The sequence below is a fragment of the Xiphophorus maculatus genome, chromosome 11, assembly GCF_002775205.1.
Source record: "Xiphophorus maculatus strain JP 163 A chromosome 11, X_maculatus-5.0-male, whole genome shotgun sequence".
In the NCBI taxonomy this organism is placed as follows: domain Eukaryota; kingdom Metazoa; phylum Chordata; class Actinopteri; order Cyprinodontiformes; family Poeciliidae; genus Xiphophorus; species Xiphophorus maculatus.
Window position 1 is genome coordinate 18,818,955 of NC_036453.1, and position 16,294 is coordinate 18,835,248.

Here is a 16,294-nt window from a genome sequence, read left to right on the forward strand (position 1 = left end):
AATGAAAAGGCACCACTTGGTCAGTCAAGTTTTGTAAAAAAAAAAAATGAAATGTGACATTCTGAAAACTGTATATTTGTTTCAAAGAAAAAATTGGTACATAGTTGTATAGGGTGTGTATAAATATTTTATATAAAGAAAAACTGGACTACAGTTATGTTTCACTTTTAAAAAGTCAAACTAAATACATTTTTATTTTCTCACTAAAAATATCTGGCCTCTGAGTTTTATTTATATTTTTTTAATTATATTTTATATTAACTAAATGTTTCTTCGTTTCATATGTTTGCCTTTGATAACTTCGCCAGGATTATAACTTTGTATTAGGATGCCACTGACTGACACTGATGGACAGATAAGCTGCTGGTAGCGCATCAGAAAGACTATTTTAGTCCAGCTTCTTCTCCATCAATACTGGTTTAACTTCAGAACTTTCTCTGTTTCATCTCATGATGGCAAAAAAAAATCCTGTGTTTGAATGAACACATTTATTTGTTCTTGCTGCAAACAAAAATATAATAAGCGCCTTCCTCACATCACAACATTGGTTACATTAGCAAATAAATAAATGAACTGCTCAGGTTCAGCCCAAAAGACAAATGTATCATGCAACTTGCTTTAGATAAATGTGCCCAAACTTGAATACTTCCTGGAATGAAAGTCCTAATCAAGACTTTTTGTCCCCCAAACCAATTTGAGCCATTTCAGATCAAACATTGACTGATAACTAGGAAATGTGTGTTTCCTGAATTATTTTTATCTTGTAACAATAAAAAAAAAGGAAAAACATGCATAACCCTCTCTAGCCTAGTCACCAGTTTGATCACACACTGCTGTGGGATGGTATTGAATTTTTCAGCCAGTATTTGATACACAGGTCAACCAATGTGTTTGTGTAATCTGATTGAATCACATGATATCACGGTATGATTAATTACTCACTACTTGAATAAACCTTTTACTTTTACTTGAGTAAAAATATGTTGAAGTAGTGCTACTCCTTACTCAAGGACAGTGTGTGGCTACTCTACCCAACTTTGTCCACAAGTGTTCACAAGTGGCCTGGCCATTCCATCCTTTCTACTCTTAAATTTTGGATGTTGCCCCTCTGATAAATCCCACTCACAGGAGGTGAGTATTGGCATATGGTAGGATAAAATTTGTTCCCTAAAATGGGATTGTCACTGCTTATATTGTAAAATCTCTCTGCATTGAGATTGTCCCCAATATGTCTGTCAGGCTCAACCCAAAAACTCAGTTTGTAGGATGAGAATCAGTGTGAAAAAACAAAGAAATATTTAAAGTGGACCCAAAATTTCCGAAATTTTGTGCCAAATATACACTCAGGTAAAGAAAATCAAAATTGTACGTGTGCATAAAAATCCAGCAGCTTTTGTGTCCCACTTTAGTGGCACTTTCTGCCATTTTCTTGAGTAACATATTTTTTTCCAGACAGGAATTTCTGGAGGACAGCCTCACTAGGCAAATCCAACATAGAGTTAACCTGCATGAAAAGCTACTTCAGTCTTCTGACCGCTTCCCACCTAAAACGTGCTTACATTTAAAATCAGTTTGCCTACTGTCTTCATTAAAGTTATGCCTTGCTCCCAGTTTGGTAAAATGTTAGGCTAACACTAGCATGTTTATTCTCTGGTTTAATATGACTTGATAATATTTTGGTTGTAACATATTTCGATCCAGTTTCAGCTGGTCAAAACGTAGCCATGAAGCAATCTGGGAGTTGACTTTAGCCAGGGATTATGATTCCAGTCAATTTTTAAAAGCCTTTATTTGGACACCACCTAGATTCCTGGGACTGGATTGAGACATTTCAGCAATGACTCAGTGTTTTATATGCACTTTGTAATCTTATTCAACTGCCTAACTGAGACTTGAGTGAATCAACCACCTCACAGATACTTTTAATAATAAACTGTCCATTTTCCTTTTAAAAAAGCATGAAAAAGATTATTTTCATTTTCAGTTTCTTTAAAAAGTTACATAAAGCATATGTAACAACAGAAACCCTTGCCCTTGATCCAGTCCTTCTTGTTCATTTCGACATGTGCTTCTTCATCCGCTGGATTTCCATCTTAATCAAAGAAAGACACAGTAACAGATATCAGATGCTATTACTTCAAACCTAATCTCAGTTTCATTAAAGAAACTATTTACAGACTAAATGTACTTCTACCTGTAAAGTTAAGCGAATCCTCTTCTCCTCATCAAGCTCATTCATCAGCAGCTTAATTTCTTTGCTGAAACAATTTTTTTTTTTTAAATGAATTTCAAAAAAGTTTAAAATGTATGTTGTTCTGAGCACTTGACAATAAATATATGTAACTATCTAAGAAATACAGTGCATTACTTAAGCTTACTGCTAACTGTTAAGGTTTGCATCAAAGTAAATTGAAGAGGTTAAATTGCCAAAATGCCTGTAAAAATTGTTTAGTCCTACTTGTGTCGACTCTTCATCTGTTCAAACTGGTCCCTGAGGTCTTTTAACTCGGCCTGCAGCTGTTCTACGTTTGGCTTGATATTTTTCTCTGGGCTTCTTGGTCGGGGATCTGAGTTGAGGGTTGGGGGCACTGCTGCATTTAGCACAGCAGAGAGAGCCTTCGGCAGCAGCGAGGAGAAAGACTCCTTTGACATATTCTTGGCTGCAGCCTACGGGACAGAAAATGTCAAATTAAAATTACACCTAATTTTCCAGTCTGTGTCACCAGTTATCAAAAATCAGTTTCCCATTAAGACTCACTTGAAGGGGGGAACAATTCTGACTTGTTTCCTGAGTGCTCTCTTCATTTGCTGAAGAATTCATTCCTTCACTTTGGTTTTCTCTTCTTTCCTTCTCAATCATAAACGTTACCTGTAAATAAAGTCCAGTTTGAGTTTTCTGCCACATACAACAGCTTCCATGATTATTTGCCCATCTGACTGTGTAATATGCTTCAAAATAGACAGTTGATACCACAGGAAGTCTGAAAATAAAATTTAAAAAATCCTTTACTGCAAATACTTGCTTTCAGCTGGAATCATACACTATGAAGGTAAAGGTAGGTAAAAGGTAATTTTATTTATATAGCACATTTTCAGCAAAAAGGCAATACAAAGTGCTTGTTGCTGCAAGCACTTTGTATTGAAAGCAAGGATTTAACTAAATCACAATTGTTGGCTCCACTATCAGTTCCCATAGCATCTATGTAATGGAAACAGATACGTATCCAATGCAGAAACATTTTTTCTCAGCCACTCTTCAAAATGTGAAAGACAATAGAGCATGCTGCAACAAGATCCACCTAACTGCGACTGAACTATACAAAACATCTGACGCTACTCAGGTTCTTCACTCACGTCAGCATGCAGGATGCTTAAGCTAATTGATTCAATAATAATTACCACTTTCATCAGCCATGTTTTCTTGCTTTCATTTAATGTCATAATAAGCAGGCCCACAAACATCCAATGATATTTTTTATTAATTTATTGCTGAGCAGCAAAAAGGGAAAGAATTCAAAATTAACTCATTTGTGTTTTTAATTATAATAAAATATAGCTGCTGATTACTATCAACTTGGTAATTATGGCCCTGCAGTGCAAACAACTTGGACACAATCAATTTAGATCCTCATGTCATGCATTTTTCAGCACACCGACACACAGGAAGATGAGAAACAGTATGACAGCATCTTTAAAGAAACACATATCACTATAATAGAAGTAAAGAAAAAGGTACTAAAACCAGTAAATGCCAACTTATTTTGGGAGGTATAACAGGAGAAAGCTTCTTCTTTCCTACCGTCACAAACATATCTATGTTAAAATTTTACAAAAGAGTAACACCAGTATTACCAGCAGAGGTGCAAATAAGTGTAGTAGTCTTGTTTAAAACAATCCTTAATGTCTGATTTTTCCCTTACCTAACAATTGTACTCAAAGTAAAGGTTGGATTTCATGTCTGAGATTGTGCTCAGAGTGATTTTTTTAAAAGCCTCTCACACCACTTTAAAACAACCAATAATTACTTAATCCAAACTGAAGATACATTGTTCCAGTTTGTCTTCAATAAAATTGCTGAAGAGGATTTTGATTCTGGTCAAGTTATTAATTCCTGTGACAGAACTCATCTGTTACTGGGGGAGTAAATGCCTTTGTCACAAGTAAGGAGCAAAAGTAGATATCTTCAGCTGCAATATATGTCTGTGTGTATGAGGTGGCTCAGGAAAGCTAAATTTATCCCAAGGACAGGGGGAACACAAACACACCAGACACACTTTTCAAACAGGGCTCCAAGTTTTGAGAGAGGCGTTGCAGCACAACGCAAACACTTGTCTTAATTTTATACTTCCCAGAGAACGGAGCTCTGACTGTAGCGTCTCATCTGCAACAGGAGCGCTTTGCTCGTTCAGACTCGACCATACAATGGAATCAAACTCTTCTGTGTCTTTGAGAGGAACAGAGGACAAATAATAAAACTCTCCTTGAAGAGAAAGAGAGAAAGTATTTAAAATTTTTCACAGTACATAGTTGCATGGCTTACCAGGAATGAGCGCTGAGTTATAGCTGCCCATCATATCACAGTTGAGCACAAGCAGAAAAAAAGCATGGCTGGACTACATCTCCAAATGACTGGCGAGAGCGAGTGAGCAGAGAAAAAACATGCAGAAATCAGTGTAGTCTCACGTCAAGTTTGATGTTTCTTGGAAGTAGAAATTCTTCCCAGTCCACTAAAGGGTAAACAACTCCATTTGGGACCATTAGTTCATCAGAGTAGTAGAATCTAAATGCTGGTGTGACTGTAGAAGCAGCTGTTCCTCATACCACAAGGCTGAACAGATGAGTAACAAACGTTGGCTTTAACACAGACACGAATTTCAAACTAATTGAGCTAAACAGTCAGTGAGAGCAATGAAGAACCCTGAGCACACACTCACCTTATTTTTACTGCGTCACGACTGATATACAGCAGCATCTGAGGAAACTTGATCCCATCTTTTGTACTCCAATGCATGTTGTGATGAGGAGTGGTTCTGTCACAGCTAAGTTTAGAGCAGGACAACAAATATGGGATAGGGGGAAGAAGGGGATGGGTGGCGTTGGGGGCAATGGCTCCCACAAACTGAGAGACTGATCCAAAGAGAAGAAAGTATCAACAGTGATGATTAGATTTTATTCTAGAGATCCTGACACTAATTTTTCCCCTAAAAATTTTCAGAGGCTATTTTGTTATGTGGTTTAGAATGTACTGAAACTGCAGTTCTATTTTTCAGGGAAATGCAAAAAGCATGTGAAATGAACATTGTTCTTTTATTCTATGAACTACTAACAACATGTCTCCGAAATTCCAAGCAAAACTTTTATTTGCAGAAAATGAGAAACAGTCAAAATAAAAAAGACGCAGTGCTATCTATCAGACCTCAAATAATGCAAAGAAAACAAGTTCATATTCATTTAGAAACAACAATACTAATGTTTTAACTCAGGAAGAGTTCAGAAATCAATATTTGGTGGAATAACCAGGTTTTCAATGAGATTCAGTGCAATGGACTCTTTTTTTCCAGAGCTGGATTAGCATCACCCATTGACAATGTTCTTCTTTCAAAACTCTATGAAATAAGAATAAAAACACCCCAATTTTTATTTTAATGTACTTAAAATTATATGGAAACGGAGTGGAATCACTTCAGGCTGCATTTCACCATCTCATAAAAGTTAAGTCAATTGCATCACCCAATGTGAGCAACCTTAAATGACAGCGTCTTGTGAAACTATGAATTCATATTACCTAAACTGTAACTTTTTCATTTTGTCACCACATAAACAGATTTTGATTTTATTGGGTTTGGATGCAATGAATTAAACACTGGCACATTATGAGGTAAAAGGTCTTAAACCTAATTGTTTGAAATTTCTTCACTATTTCATGGATTGCAGTGTTCTTTATGATGCTGTCCGTTTACTAATGTTCTCTCAAAATCCTCATAGAACACCTGGATATATGCTGAGATCTTTCTTCAGTTACAGATGTTGAGATCAGGATGAGGCGTAGTTAGATTCCTGCCACAGATATGACTTTAAATACTGGCCAATAACTCCAATGTTAGTCTGAAAAAGTATTGTACAGAAATGGGATCTGTTTATGAAGGTGAACAAAATTTGATGTGAATGGAAACTTTATAAGTAAAATTAGATTGAATGGTCACAAATTTCACTTTTTAAAAAAAACATAAGACATGCTATTCAGACAAGAAAGAGTGAATAATGCCCACTTTGAGCTTTATTTTATTTTGTAAACAAAGTAATACTGATCTATCAAGTCCATATTGAACAGATTTGTGAAAAAAACGGTTACATTTCTAGTTTTATTTAGAGTGAATCTCTGACAAGATCAGTACAAGTTTATAAAGTCACATATCAAAGTAAAAGTTTGATTGCTGCTTGTAAACAACAAAAAAAACTAGCACATTTGAAGTAAAACCAGGACTTACAAGGACTTTTAAAGCAAACGTTCCCAAACCATAAAAAAAAATAATATATATATATATATATATATATATATATATATATATATATAAAATAGGTAACAGAAACGTTCTAAAACTGAGTACAGCAGTAGTTAAATGAAACGAATGAAACATCAAGGACAACATCTTAGAAGGAACAATTTCACAACAAGCTGGTTGGGTATGAGGTGAAGCTGTACAGGTTTGTGCAGTCCACTTTGATAGAGCAGTTCTGTACTGGAGATTTCAGTGTTTCTAAGCTCCACAATCACAATTTGGTGCCTATATATATATAAAAAAAAGCAGAATACAGTTTATCTGAATGCAATTACTAGGGATTTACTTGGTAGATATTTCTTATCTAAACACAAAATATAAAAACATTTTAATACCAAAGTGTATTGAAATTTGTATAACGCACCAGTTTGTCGCTAGCGTTGCTGGTTGGGTCCTCTACTGTAAGGCGCACGCTGACGCATCACCCTCATGTTGCGGTATTTAGACACGATGCTGTAGCTTTTTCTGAACACTGGTCTCTGATTCGGAAAAGGACGCGGAACTAAAGTCTCCTTTTAAAGAAATTCAATTATTAGTTGAGGAGATTTATGACCTTTCTGGATATTTAAAGTGGAAGTCAAAGATCTGTAAACAGTCAAGAGTTCCACATACCATCAGAGGTCTTCTGATATTTTCCGACATGTCTGGGCCCGTATTCCTTGAACCACCAGGAATTCTCGGCCGCTGTAATAGCAGAAGGTGAGCATATACATTTACAGAATGCCTTACATGGCTAAATTCAACCATTACTATTGTGAGGCATTCACCACCTCCCTAACAAGTGATGTATTTCTTGTGATTTCTATGACGAAAATTAAATTTATAAATGTATTTCTTTTAATTTGTGTTGAGGAAAGGTTTAAACCTTGATGATTAGTTTATTAAATTAACTTTATGATGTTTTCCTCATCACTATCTTTTTCAGGTCTCCTGATCATGTTGCCATGGAAGCACACCCTCAACACTCTGTTGGTTGAGGAGGGGGAATCCTTTGGCTTTCACAAAGTAAGAAAATTATTTTTTTTTAAATGTATAATAAATTTAAAAATGATGTGCTCTGCAACTTTGGATCCTGTCTGATTTTTTTTCTTTTTGGTGTTTATTCATTTGCTGCCCTGGCCATTTTCAAGCCCAGAAGGGCTTAAAAAAAACCTTACCCAGTCAAGCTAAAATATGTAAAAACTGTCAGTTTCAGCCTTTATTCGCTTACTTGTATTGGTCCTGGTCTCCTGAAAGACGGCCTTTCAGGTCTGTCATGCATCACATTATCAGGTCTGGAAAAATAAATAATGATCGGATATTAAAATGCAGCATTAGTATTTAGTTGCAATGACATAAAATAATTATTGTTGCATTATTTGTGAGCATATCAACACAAAGTAGAGCACATCTGAGAAGGGGAAAAAATACATGACTTCATATTTTTTGTAACATATGGACCTGAGATGTATGTAGTGAGCATGTATTTAGAGCTCCTCTTAGTCCAATTACAGCTTCAAGTTCTCCAGGTCTGCCTTTACCAGCTTTCTAAATCTAAACTGAACTTTCTGTCTACCCTTCTTAGTAAAATAGCTGAAGTTCGGACAGACAAGGTTTGTTTTCAAGCATGAAGCAGTTTTCCACATATGGAAAAGAGTTTAACCTTGACCAGAGCACCTTCTTCTATGTTCGTCTTGTCTCCAATACATGTATTCTTGTTGTGCTTCTTTCATAAAGGTCAAAATAACAAAAAACAATTCAAGTGGGTGAGTCTACAAATTTTCCCCATCTAAACTCTGGATCCCTGCAAAGTTCCAGTTGCTTCTTTGACTAAAGTTCACATTTTCCAGACGATCAGAGTAGGTGAAAAGTCTAGTTTCCAGCTGGGCCACCTTCTGCACAACTTTAGCCCTGACCTGCTGTGTTCCTTGGTCTTCATAATACTCATTGTTCTCTCATTTTCTTTAACAAATAGCTGGATTTATACTGAGATAAAATTACAAACAGGTAGATGTTTTATTAATTAGATGATTAGTGCAATTGTATTGCTAAACTTATTACACACTATTAAGATTTTAATTAATAAAAAGGCAAATTATTTGTGCTACTTTGTGTTGGTCTGTCATTTCAAATCCAAATTTCAGACAATTAAGTTTTTGTGTAATGTAATATTTATGGTACCTAAACACTCTTTTATCCACGTATTCGTGTTTTCTGTCTTCAGGTGATCTGGAATCGATTGAGAGGCGTCTATGCGATGTGCTTTCCCCATCCGAACTGCGGTCTAGAGTTTAAAGAAAAAGTGTTTATACCTCAAAATTTAAAGCGTAAAAAACAAAGTCAAGTAAATCATGTTAACCCTGTTGATTGAAATTTGGTTTTTATAATACTCCGGACCACAGATGGAAACCACATACCTGTTCTCGACTTTGGGCTCTGACCTTTTGGAGGCGAGCCGTCTTTGGACGAGCTTGGTCCCGGAGGCCAGTGGGACAAAACAACAAGATCACGTTTCTCTATTGGAGAAGATCTGGGGAGGACCAACAACAGTCGACTTTTAGCTTTGACAATTGACACAAGCAACAACATTATTGGCCTTTAAAAAAAAATCAAGTGGAAAAAATATATACTACCCTGACCAGATTTTAGAGGTAAAGCACAATTAATTAGAAAAGCATAGAACTGTTTTGAAGACAGATATTATTATAGAGCAGGGGTATTCAACTCGAGTCCTTGAGGTTCAGTGTCTAGCAACTTTTAGATGTGTCTTTGCTTTAACACACCTGATTCCAATAATCAGGTAATCAGCAGGACTCTGGAGAACTTGACTGCACACTGAGGTGTTTCAGCCTTTTGATTCAAGTCTGTTGGGCAAGGGACATGTCTAGAAGCTGCAGGACCCCAGCTCAAGACCACAATTGAATACCCCTATCACAGAGCCACACATTACTTAGGTACTTACAAAAACCCAGGAATGTCCATGCTTCTTTACTCCTATTTTTGTAACCTGAACCAATCTGAGTTGTCTCCATTTATTCATCAATTGTTAGAGTAGTCAAATCCAGGTGGGACGCTAAGATTGGATTGCATCATATCAAGTCTTCTATCTTCCTTTTTTGAATCACAGCATGGGTGTTTGGACACTGAACTTCAGATGAATTTATCAGCCAATCCTTGACGTTTCTCTGTTTTCTCCAGTAATGATTATTATTCCAGGGGCTTTTAAAAGATGTTTCTTGTCTAAATGAATCTGTCTTGAAGACTTCTGCAATCTGAGGGAGATGGGAAAGCTTGATTATTTCTTCTTCCGAGTCAGAAGCTTAAGGCAGTTCACTGAAGACTTTGCAAGACACACAAATGAGCCTTTCAAAAAATGTATTCCTCTTCGGAATAAGCTGTTCGTTAATACTCTTGTTAGAGTTCTTCATCCTCTTCTGGAAAGCTCACTTTTGTAGAACAGTCATGTACTATATAGGAGTATCTTGGGCTTTAGTGCTGCAGGATATAGAGAGGGGTGATTATATCTTGGTTGGATTAGACGGCAAGTAAATGGATTGATTTCCATCTGGCTTGATGATAGGTTCTGTTTGAACAGATTTAGGTCACATAAGAAGTGGAGTACAGAATAATGGAAAAAGCCGACCAATATGAAATCTCTGAAAAAAATACAACATGGTGGTGCGGTTAAATGGTCCCCATGTCTGTATCTCCATGTCTCAAATTAAAATACATCAGACTTTCTTTTGGGTTTTCTCATATTTGTCCAGTCGATTATCCACAGTCCATTGAAGTTTTGCCACGCAAGTTCTCCTTTGAGTATTTCTTATGTTCATCTCTGGGTAGTTGAAATAATGCATCTCGAAACATCTGAGTTGAAAAGTCCACCTCCAAAATGGTTAATATTTGAAGAACTTCTGAAAATATGGAGCAAGAGCAAATCCTGGTAAAAATTCTTGTGACTCAGAAGAAGCAGAGCCCTCCATCTTAAACATAACGTATGTAGTCCAAATGGTAGGTTTTGTGATTCCCCTTCACTGTATGAATTCTGAATGGTACTGATGGCTAAACATCAAGCTTCCACACATCAGCTGATGTAAAGCTTTATAAATAGGGGCTGAGTTACTGATCCTTCTTGGGTGATTCTTCCCATCCCTTGTATTTCCACTTCTTTAAATAGAGATTTGGTTCCTTCAAGAGGACAATATATGACTATAATTCCAGAAGTCAACAATTTTTTAAAGAAGTTTTGCTTTGCCATGTTAATTATTTTACACTTAAGCATAAGCATTTGTTGCATATTCCATGCACAACTGGTTCATGATTAAGAATGCATTTTTTTCTTGTTGGGAATCTCTTATACTGGCATGCATACTATGGGATTTTTCCAAACATTTCTTGCAATCTTTTAAAATGGCTTGCTGTCTCTTGGCAATGGGCACATTTCAACTTATAGTACTAATTGCAGACTGATCCTCACTCTTGGGAATTTGTTTTTCGAGCATGCCAGTTTTTTCAAGATTAGTGTCTAGAAGCCATGAACAGTTGCTGGCTGAGCACAGCAAGCAATGTTGATGCATCTCTTATTCAAACCTTCATTTATGGCTGATTGACTCCCAGTAACTTAAAAGCTGTTGAAGATAGTTTGGGTCATGGTTACATCATCCTGAGTCCTCTCTTTGCCAAGCACAAATGGAGTTATGCAAGTTTGGGCTCTTTAATGAGACTGAAGAATTTTCCACAGCAGGCAGAGAGGCTTTTTCAGGCTTTAGGCTCAGAGAGGATTCCCAATTTCTCCTCTTCATGGGGTTACTTTACATTTGTCAGGACTGACAAGCCAGCTTTAACAATGCGGTTTGTAATTGGAGAATAAACCTTCTCTTCATCCAACTTCAGAGGTAGGTATTTTGAGACGTATGTAGCACGCAGTTTAGGGTGTCATTTCAGAATAATGGTGGCTTTGCCTCCTGTAATGGTGGCTTTGGCTGCTGCAAATTTAGCTCATGACATCTCCACTTTCCACTGCTGGCACCCTTTTCACACATTCTTTCTTGACCTCTTAATCATCATCATCATCAAGCCCCTGCGAACAGTGCTACAAGGAGAATACCATACCTGTGTTTGCTCAACGACCGGCGTGATTCCACCTGTTCTTTTCCTGTGTCAGAGTCTTCTGAAGATTTGCTGGCTTTGTCATCCTCTTCTGATGGAGACTGTTGTGGTTTCAACCTTCTCGGTTCCTCGTCTTTTAAGGGATCATCCTTCATCTGGAAACGTCTCTTCCTGATGGCAAGAACAGAGCTGGCATGGCCCTGTGCAGCAATATCACCAAAACGAGGCCTTGGTCTTATAGTTGGAGGAATTCTCAGCCTCATGAGAGATGCTGCTCTGAACCCCCGGCCCCTGGTCAAGTAACTTCTACCCCTAAAGGAGAATGGTGGGCCACCAAATGGCCTGGGAATACTCATCAGCTGGGGTCTCTCTCTCCTAGGGTACTTCGGGTTGCCATAATACGGTTCAGGGCCTGAAGAGGGCATGCTGATATTTGATATTCTCCTCTTGCGGGGTCCTGAAACATTCCTCTCAGGAAGGTTCCTGTAGTGTGATGATGGTGGTGGAGGGCCGCTTTTCCATGGGGGGGCTCTGAAGGCGGGCGGGTGAGGGGCATCTTGTGCCCTCTCTCGACTGTGGGATCTGCTGCCTTGCCTCTCCACAGGACCGCGTTGCCTCCTGGAATCTTGTTGAGTTGACCACCTGCACATCCATCAAACAATAGAAAAATCATTATAATGACAGATCCATTGCCATTTTAAGTGGGACGCGGAAGGTTTAACTTTTATCTTTAAAGGTAGGCCTCTCTGAAGCCATGACAGAATGAAACAGGTAGGGGGGAGGTACACTTTCAGAGACCAATTACAGAAGTAATGCTCCTCTTAAATCCCATTTACATCAGACCCAATTTAATCCCATGTAATTAATACAATCGGGAGCAGGGCAGAGCTCATCATTACAACTTCTGTGACTTGGAGAAGTGGCCAACCTCAAGCCTCCTCCTGATATAATTTTACCCAGCTTGGGGTGGTGCTTCGTGCTTGTACCTCTCTGTACATGAGCCTCTCCCTGGCACCTCTCTGGGGCTCCTCTGTGGCCCAGAGGGCCGATGCTCTCCATTGTGCAGATGAGAGAACGATCCAGGTTCATTCCAACGCTTCATGCCATGACCTGACTGTTCATAGGCTCTTTCTCTTGGATGAGGATCTCGAGGAGAAAAAACTGACTGTCTTCTGGATCCCCTAAAAGATCCTCGATAGGGAGGCGCAGATCCTGGTCTCCTGTCAGCTGGGTGGCTACGAAAATGTCTTGGGGAAGGTGACCTGTGACCTGAAGGATGGCCGTGAAAAGGTGGACCCCTTTGACTCTGGTGTATGTGTGCAGGGCTGTGAGGGGATGAGCGATGCTGAGGAGTACGGTTCAGCCGCAATGGAGACTGCCTGCGATGGCTATGATGTTGGTCCATTTTATGAGGGTGGGATTGGAAGGAATCCTGACTGTGAGACCTCCAGTGACTAAATCGTGGCTCCCGTTGAGGTCCCATTTCAGGAACCCTTCTGCCCACTGGTGCTGGTCTGCCTCGTCCTCTGCCTCTGGATTCTCGCCAGCTAGGAGGGGACTTGTTAGGATATCCCTGGTCGTCTCGTCGACTCTTAGAGTTTGGGTTGTAACTTCCTTCATTGTGTCGATGAGAATCTTCATAGGGTCTGACAGAGAACAAGAAATAAAAAGGTGGTTTTCAACAAGTACTTTAAATCCTTTCAATTTAAGAATATTAATCAATAACAAATAACAAAATACCCAAAAGGAAAACAAAAAGAGCAACATCATTTGAAAAAGGTTACCTGGGCTTCAAGCGTGGTGGTCCATAATGTGTTCGCACCATCTTTGGAAGAGAGTGTATAACCTATGGACTGATGGTGAATAAAAAAAATTTAAAAGATTATACTACTGGACAACTGCAGACCTTTACTGAATGAGGCTCTTCTCTCACAAAGAATCTCTTAGATTTTAAGTTTGAATTATCAATCAATAACAGTAATTGTAACATTTCCTTTAAAAAAAAAAAAGTACGAGTCAATTAGTTTTTTTTATTATTGTCAGTGTTTTGAAATGAGTAGTCTGCCAAAGGTTAAATATTCAGAAAAAAATCAATCAAGAGTACAAACTGAATACCTTTACTGCCGGGTATCTGCAAGTTCCAGTGAATTTAATTTAACACTTTTGATATTAATTAATGTCTTTATATTAATTGTACATAAAGATGTTTATTTAATTTTTTTATGTTAATGTTTATATTAATATTTAAAAATAAATAAACCAAAAAAATAACCTTATAATTTACTTAACTGATAGAGAATAGATAATGTTAGCTAACGTAACAATAATGTTCATTGAAAATTGAGATAATTGAATTTTTGGCTGCTGCTGGTAATCAGAGGGGTTGTGTCTTTCATTACAGGAAAAGCCAAGCCCTAAAAAGAAATACAGACTATTTTAACTGAATTGAAGCTGAACAATGGTTCTTATTGCCTTGGCTGCAAGCAGATTAGAATATTCACCCTAAATCTTAGATAAACAATCAGATTACAGATTTAATAAGCTTTATGGCTAACTATTGTTGAAGACAACCACTGAAAAAAAATTAAGACCATAAACATGGAACTAATACTACCTAGGTAACTTATTCATTTTCAAAACTATTGTAACAACCTTTGTTCAAAGTTCCTGCCTCATCTCTTATCAGTTGTACTACTACAACACCCAGTCTGATTTGTCTCAAGGACTAGACTGGGGATTCTGCTACTGAATGCACCTTTCCCTCAAAAACATTGAATCTGCTTTAAAAGTGGTGAGTTATAGAATTTTTTTGATAGCATAAACATACCAAAGACATAATTTGTTTATTTTTTTAATTACTCTTGTTAGCAACATAACTGGGCCTTGTCTGTAAAATTTTAGTTCGACAAAAACATGTTTGATTTCTAAAAAGCATTTCACAAGTAAATAAACTGACATTCAACAACTGAAAAGGCAAATTATAAAACTGACCATTTTTTCCAATTAATTATTACTTTAGAAAGAAAAGAACGATATTTTGAATATTATAGTTTCAATGTAAAACCAGGACTTATAAAATAGCCCATGCTTTTCAACTTGAAAACAAACTTCAAATGTTTTTTTTATCTGCATAATTTTGCATCATTTAAAAGAATACAGTTCTTTGTAGATGCAATATTTTAAATAAATTGTTTACATTTAAATACCAAATAAAATTTAAGAGTAAATATTTACCATGCCTTAATTTATCAAAAGCAATAGATAGATATTATTGTAGACTCAAAGTTCAAGTCACATAAAAGAATAATGAATAAAAAATAACTAAAATAAAATAAGAGTACATATAAAAAGCATAAAAAGACGCCTAGCCATTCAGGATACAGTCAAATCCATGTTTTCAAAATACAGACGTGTATTTTACTGGACTACTTTTAACGATAGTCAACAACATGTTGCAAAATCTCCAAGACACATGCTTCCAATTAGATTATGGGTCCAAGGGACTAAAACATTTTAGGAAACATTCCAACTCCCAGTTATTTCGCATGTCCAACGCAAGGAATTGCATACTCACTCAGCTGTACTTTCACTCAAATCTGTACTGAAACGTCCTATACATCAGTCACATAAGTAGCGATGAGTCCTCGTTTAATGTGCATTTAAAATGTCACTGACTGTAATTAATTTAAGCTAAATTTATCACACCCAGGTAAAATACTACAAAGGAACCAATGTGCTCAATATGGTGGCGGCTTATTATGTTTCAGCTCTCATTATGGCGACGGGGGTAGGGCAGTCTTCGTTTCCATTTTTAGCTTTTGACTCTGGACAGCTGTTAAAATATATCCCACGACTCGGTGACGGAATTTACGCTGGTAAAGGTGAAAAATCAAACCCAGCTTGCTTGCGGCTAGCATAAAGCTGAAATGTTACGTTCTCCTCAACAATAATACATCGAGCTGACAGAAAGCTAAGAATGTTTAGCCGTTAACTCAGCTAATGGAAGCTAGCCATTATAACCCTCGACGAAACGGTATTCACAACTTTCATGTGTGTTATTTTAATATTTTCACACCATGTTAGACCTAAAACAGAAACGTCCTTTTGTTTCTCTAATAATAAATGAATTTATTGCGAGTATAAGGTGTGCAACTTACCAACTGCCGACCGATATCTAAAATGAAAAGCTACGTGCGACACTGATAGGCTTTAGCTCGCCTCATTCCAACGTATTTCGACATAAGTATAGACAGCGCCACCTGAAGTCTGGGAGGAAAAACTGAGCGTCAATGCGACTGCCGCAAAATCGATAAAAAATACTTTTCTTTTGTATTATTCTCTCTAAAAGACAAACACCAAAATGTCAATAAGAAACTCATTTTGTTTAGTAAAAATATAAGATAGACTATTCGTATGTACTATATTACAGCAACACATTTTTATATGTTTTATTGGGATTCCACATCATAAACTAATAATGCAATGCACTTTTGTGGAGTAGAATGGAAGTGACAAATAATAGAAGAGCAACAAAATTATGAAAGGCAAGGTAAAATTATGGTAAAGAGGGGTTTAGCTTTAAAACAACATCCTAATCTCTAACTCAAAAAGCACTGCTTTATTTGTAATTAACTTTAAAATAATCC

At 37.1% G+C, this 16,294-nt stretch overlaps 2 protein-coding genes across 5 annotated transcripts; both read right to left on the reverse strand.

The window, feature by feature from the left end:
* Nucleotides 1-1,770: 1,770 nt before the first annotated feature.
* On the reverse strand, nt 1,771-5,045 carry LOC102235045 (SH3 domain-containing kinase-binding protein 1-like). 4 transcript variants are annotated; one of them, XM_023342627.1, is made up of 7 exons: nt 4,935-5,045; nt 4,541-4,629; nt 4,350-4,444; nt 2,759-2,869; nt 2,459-2,667; nt 2,195-2,258; nt 1,771-2,092 (listed from the first exon to the last, which is right to left on the reverse strand). In XM_023342627.1, exons 2-7 carry the CDS (start codon nt 4,572-4,574, stop codon nt 2,054-2,056), a joined length of 552 nt encoding a protein of 183 aa, XP_023198395.1. In that variant the 5' UTR covers nt 4,575-4,629; nt 4,935-5,045; the 3' UTR covers nt 1,771-2,053. The 4 variants fall into 4 exon arrangements, with proteins under 4 accessions (XP_023198395.1, XP_023198394.1, XP_023198396.1 ...); XM_023342626.1 differs by having other exon boundaries at nt 4,541-4,828; XM_023342628.1 differs by lacking the exons at nt 4,350-4,444; nt 4,541-4,629 and adding an exon at nt 4,684-4,828 and having other exon boundaries at nt 4,935-5,044.
* A 1,205-nt stretch (nt 5,046-6,250) lies between these two features.
* Nucleotides 6,251-15,887, reverse strand: LOC102223039 (serine/arginine repetitive matrix protein 1-like). Its single transcript, XM_023342235.1, has 10 exons — nt 15,806-15,887; nt 13,433-13,501; nt 12,635-13,294; nt 11,652-12,290; nt 8,957-9,069; nt 8,721-8,823; nt 7,771-7,834; nt 7,173-7,244; nt 6,925-7,072; nt 6,251-6,785 (listed from the first exon to the last, which is right to left on the reverse strand). Exons 2-9 carry the CDS (start codon nt 13,471-13,473, stop codon nt 6,935-6,937), a joined length of 1,830 nt encoding a protein of 609 aa, XP_023198003.1. The 5' UTR covers nt 13,474-13,501; nt 15,806-15,887; the 3' UTR covers nt 6,251-6,785; nt 6,925-6,934.
* Between the last annotated feature and the right edge of the window lie 407 nt (nt 15,888-16,294).